Below are 2,282 nucleotides of genomic sequence, written 5' to 3'. Positions count from 1 at the left end.
ATACTGGAGTAGTTTTAAGAGACACAAAGATAAGAGCGTGGTATTCATTTCTTTAACATTGCACCCCAGGCCATGTTCTGAGCACTTTATAAATATTAACTCATTTAATTCTTGTAACAATCCTATGAAGTAGGTAGATGTTTATTCTCATTACGTAGATGAGAATACCGAGGAGCACTGAAGTTAAATAACTTGTCATGGGACTTTCAACAATAAATGTCAAAGTGGGATTTGGAGGCAGGCACAGCCTGGCTCTAGAGTATATGCTCTTAGCTGCACCATATGTTGTGTCCTTTCTAGAGATTCGAAGCAGCGGTGAGGTCAGCTAGTCGTAGGTACAAAGAGAGTCCACATGGAAAAAGAAGCTGGAAGGTTGTTGGAATCCGGAGAAATGGTATCTTTTCACAGTATCACTGCTAAAAATGTATCAGTCCTACAGCTCTGTGTTGTGTAATTCTGGGGTAAAAGTGGGAGGCGAGTAGGAGCTCGGAGGAGGAATGTGTGAATCGCTGCTGCGTAACCAGAGGTCAATGCCAAAGGGGGGTGGCGGGGAAATGCCAGGTTTTTTTTCCTTCCCTGTTAATGACTCTTTCAGGGCCATAGCTGAGCTTCTGCATCCCACCCGTTATGTACCCACAACAATATCTTTAGCACAGCACCTTAACTGATTTTCCTAATGATTGACTGTCCTCAACAAGACGTTAAATCATGTTTAAAGTAAAAAAAATATAGCACGGCCAGAATACTGTTAACAAAGCAGGAAAGTGTGGAGTACAATTAAAAATGCTTTTTAAGTTTCAGCAAATGTTAGTGAATTCAAACTGCAGCTTTCTAGAAACGCATGTCCAGGAGTCTCCTTTTCTAAGGATGGTGCATGATTATCCAGCTCATGCGTCACCATCTTATCCACAAGAATATTTAAAGCATGTTAAGAAAGCTGTTGTTGTGTGCTTGCTAGTTGCTGCTCTTGGAGGGACTTGTATTCTAGTTGAGAGACAGGACATGGGTAGAATAGCACATGCCAAGTGTCAAATGAACACCATCAATAGTAAATGCTCTAAAAGCTCTTAGAAGGCCTGGAGGAGTCAGGAATGATGCCATAGAGGAGATGGCCTTGAGGTGAACCTGTGGGACTAGCACTGTACAGACAGTTTGGTGAGTTTTAATCCGGTAGTCTCTACTCTGATACCATCTAACCTCTTCTGACTCTCCAAGTAAAAAGTTATGGGTTACTGGCTTTATTCTAGGAATGCAGGTTGAGTCAATATTAGACACATGTATATAATTTTCTACATTCCAAACCTGTATTTTCTTACAAATAGGTGCAGAAAAATCGTTCAATTAAATTCCACTTCTAATCATGATAAATAGCAGTGAGCAGACTAGTCATAGAAGAAAGCTTCCTTAACCTGATACAATGTATCTACAGAAAACCTACAGTTAAGGTCATGGCAACAAGTCACATTTAAAACATTTCCTTTAAAACCAGAAACAAGGATGCCTGCTGTCACAGTTTCTATTCCACACTGTACTGGAAATTCTAACCAGTGCAACAAGACAGAAGTGAAAGGTGGAAAGATAGGAAAGGAGAAATGAAGATACTTATTGTGATATAATTATCTACATAGAAAATGCAAGAATTTGCACATAAACTATGAAAATTTGGAGGTTTAGTAAGTTCATTGAATGTAGGATACTCAAAACAACTGCATTTCTCTACATTAATAACAAGCAGAAAAATGAGTTGTAAGAAAATACCAGTTAGAATAAAAATGAGGTTCCTAGGAATACATGTATAATAAAAGAGATGCCAAACGTTGTGAAGGACATTTAAAAATTTTATGAAAAGCCAAAGTAGGTCTAAATAAATGAGAGAGAAGTACTGTATTCATGGTTAGAGGAATTGATATAGGCACATCCATTTTCCCTATTGATCTATAAATTTAACGTATTCTAATGAAAACAGGATTTTTGAAAGTAGAATTTGATGAAGGTAATTCTAAAATTTATATGAAAGACCCAGAGCCAAGAATAGTCAGAAGAGAAACAAAGTGAATAGACTTACTCTGCCAGGTTTCAAAACTTATTATAAAGCTATAGTAATGAAGACAATGTGGGTATAAGAATAGAGATGGGCAAATACACTAATGAAGCAGAATGGAGAGTCTAGACACAGATCCACATATATATGGAAACTTGATCAATCACAGAATTGGCACTGCTGGTCAGTGGGGAAAGGAAGAACTTTTTAAAAAATGGATCTGGGACAGTTAGTTATCTAA

The 2,282-nt window shown here is 37.7% G+C and overlaps 1 protein-coding gene across 1 annotated transcript in view; it reads left to right on the top strand.

The window, feature by feature from the left end:
* The first annotated feature begins 344 nt into the window (after window positions 1-344).
* Window positions 345-2,282, top strand: part of CTNNAL1 (catenin alpha like 1) — a 64,793-nt gene continuing 62,855 nt past the window's right edge. Inside the window, exon 1 of the mRNA XM_019635888.1 lies at window positions 345-394. Coding sequence (XP_019491433.1) covers window positions 353-394 — 42 coding nt within the window. The 5' untranslated portion in view covers window positions 345-352. The remainder of the gene's footprint in view (window positions 395-2,282) is intronic.

This window comes from Hipposideros armiger, unplaced genomic scaffold, assembly GCF_001890085.2.
Source record: "Hipposideros armiger isolate ML-2016 unplaced genomic scaffold, ASM189008v1 scaffold_24, whole genome shotgun sequence".
NCBI lineage: Eukaryota > Metazoa > Chordata > Mammalia > Chiroptera > Hipposideridae > Hipposideros > Hipposideros armiger.
This window is presented reverse-complemented; position numbering and strand designations above follow the sequence as displayed.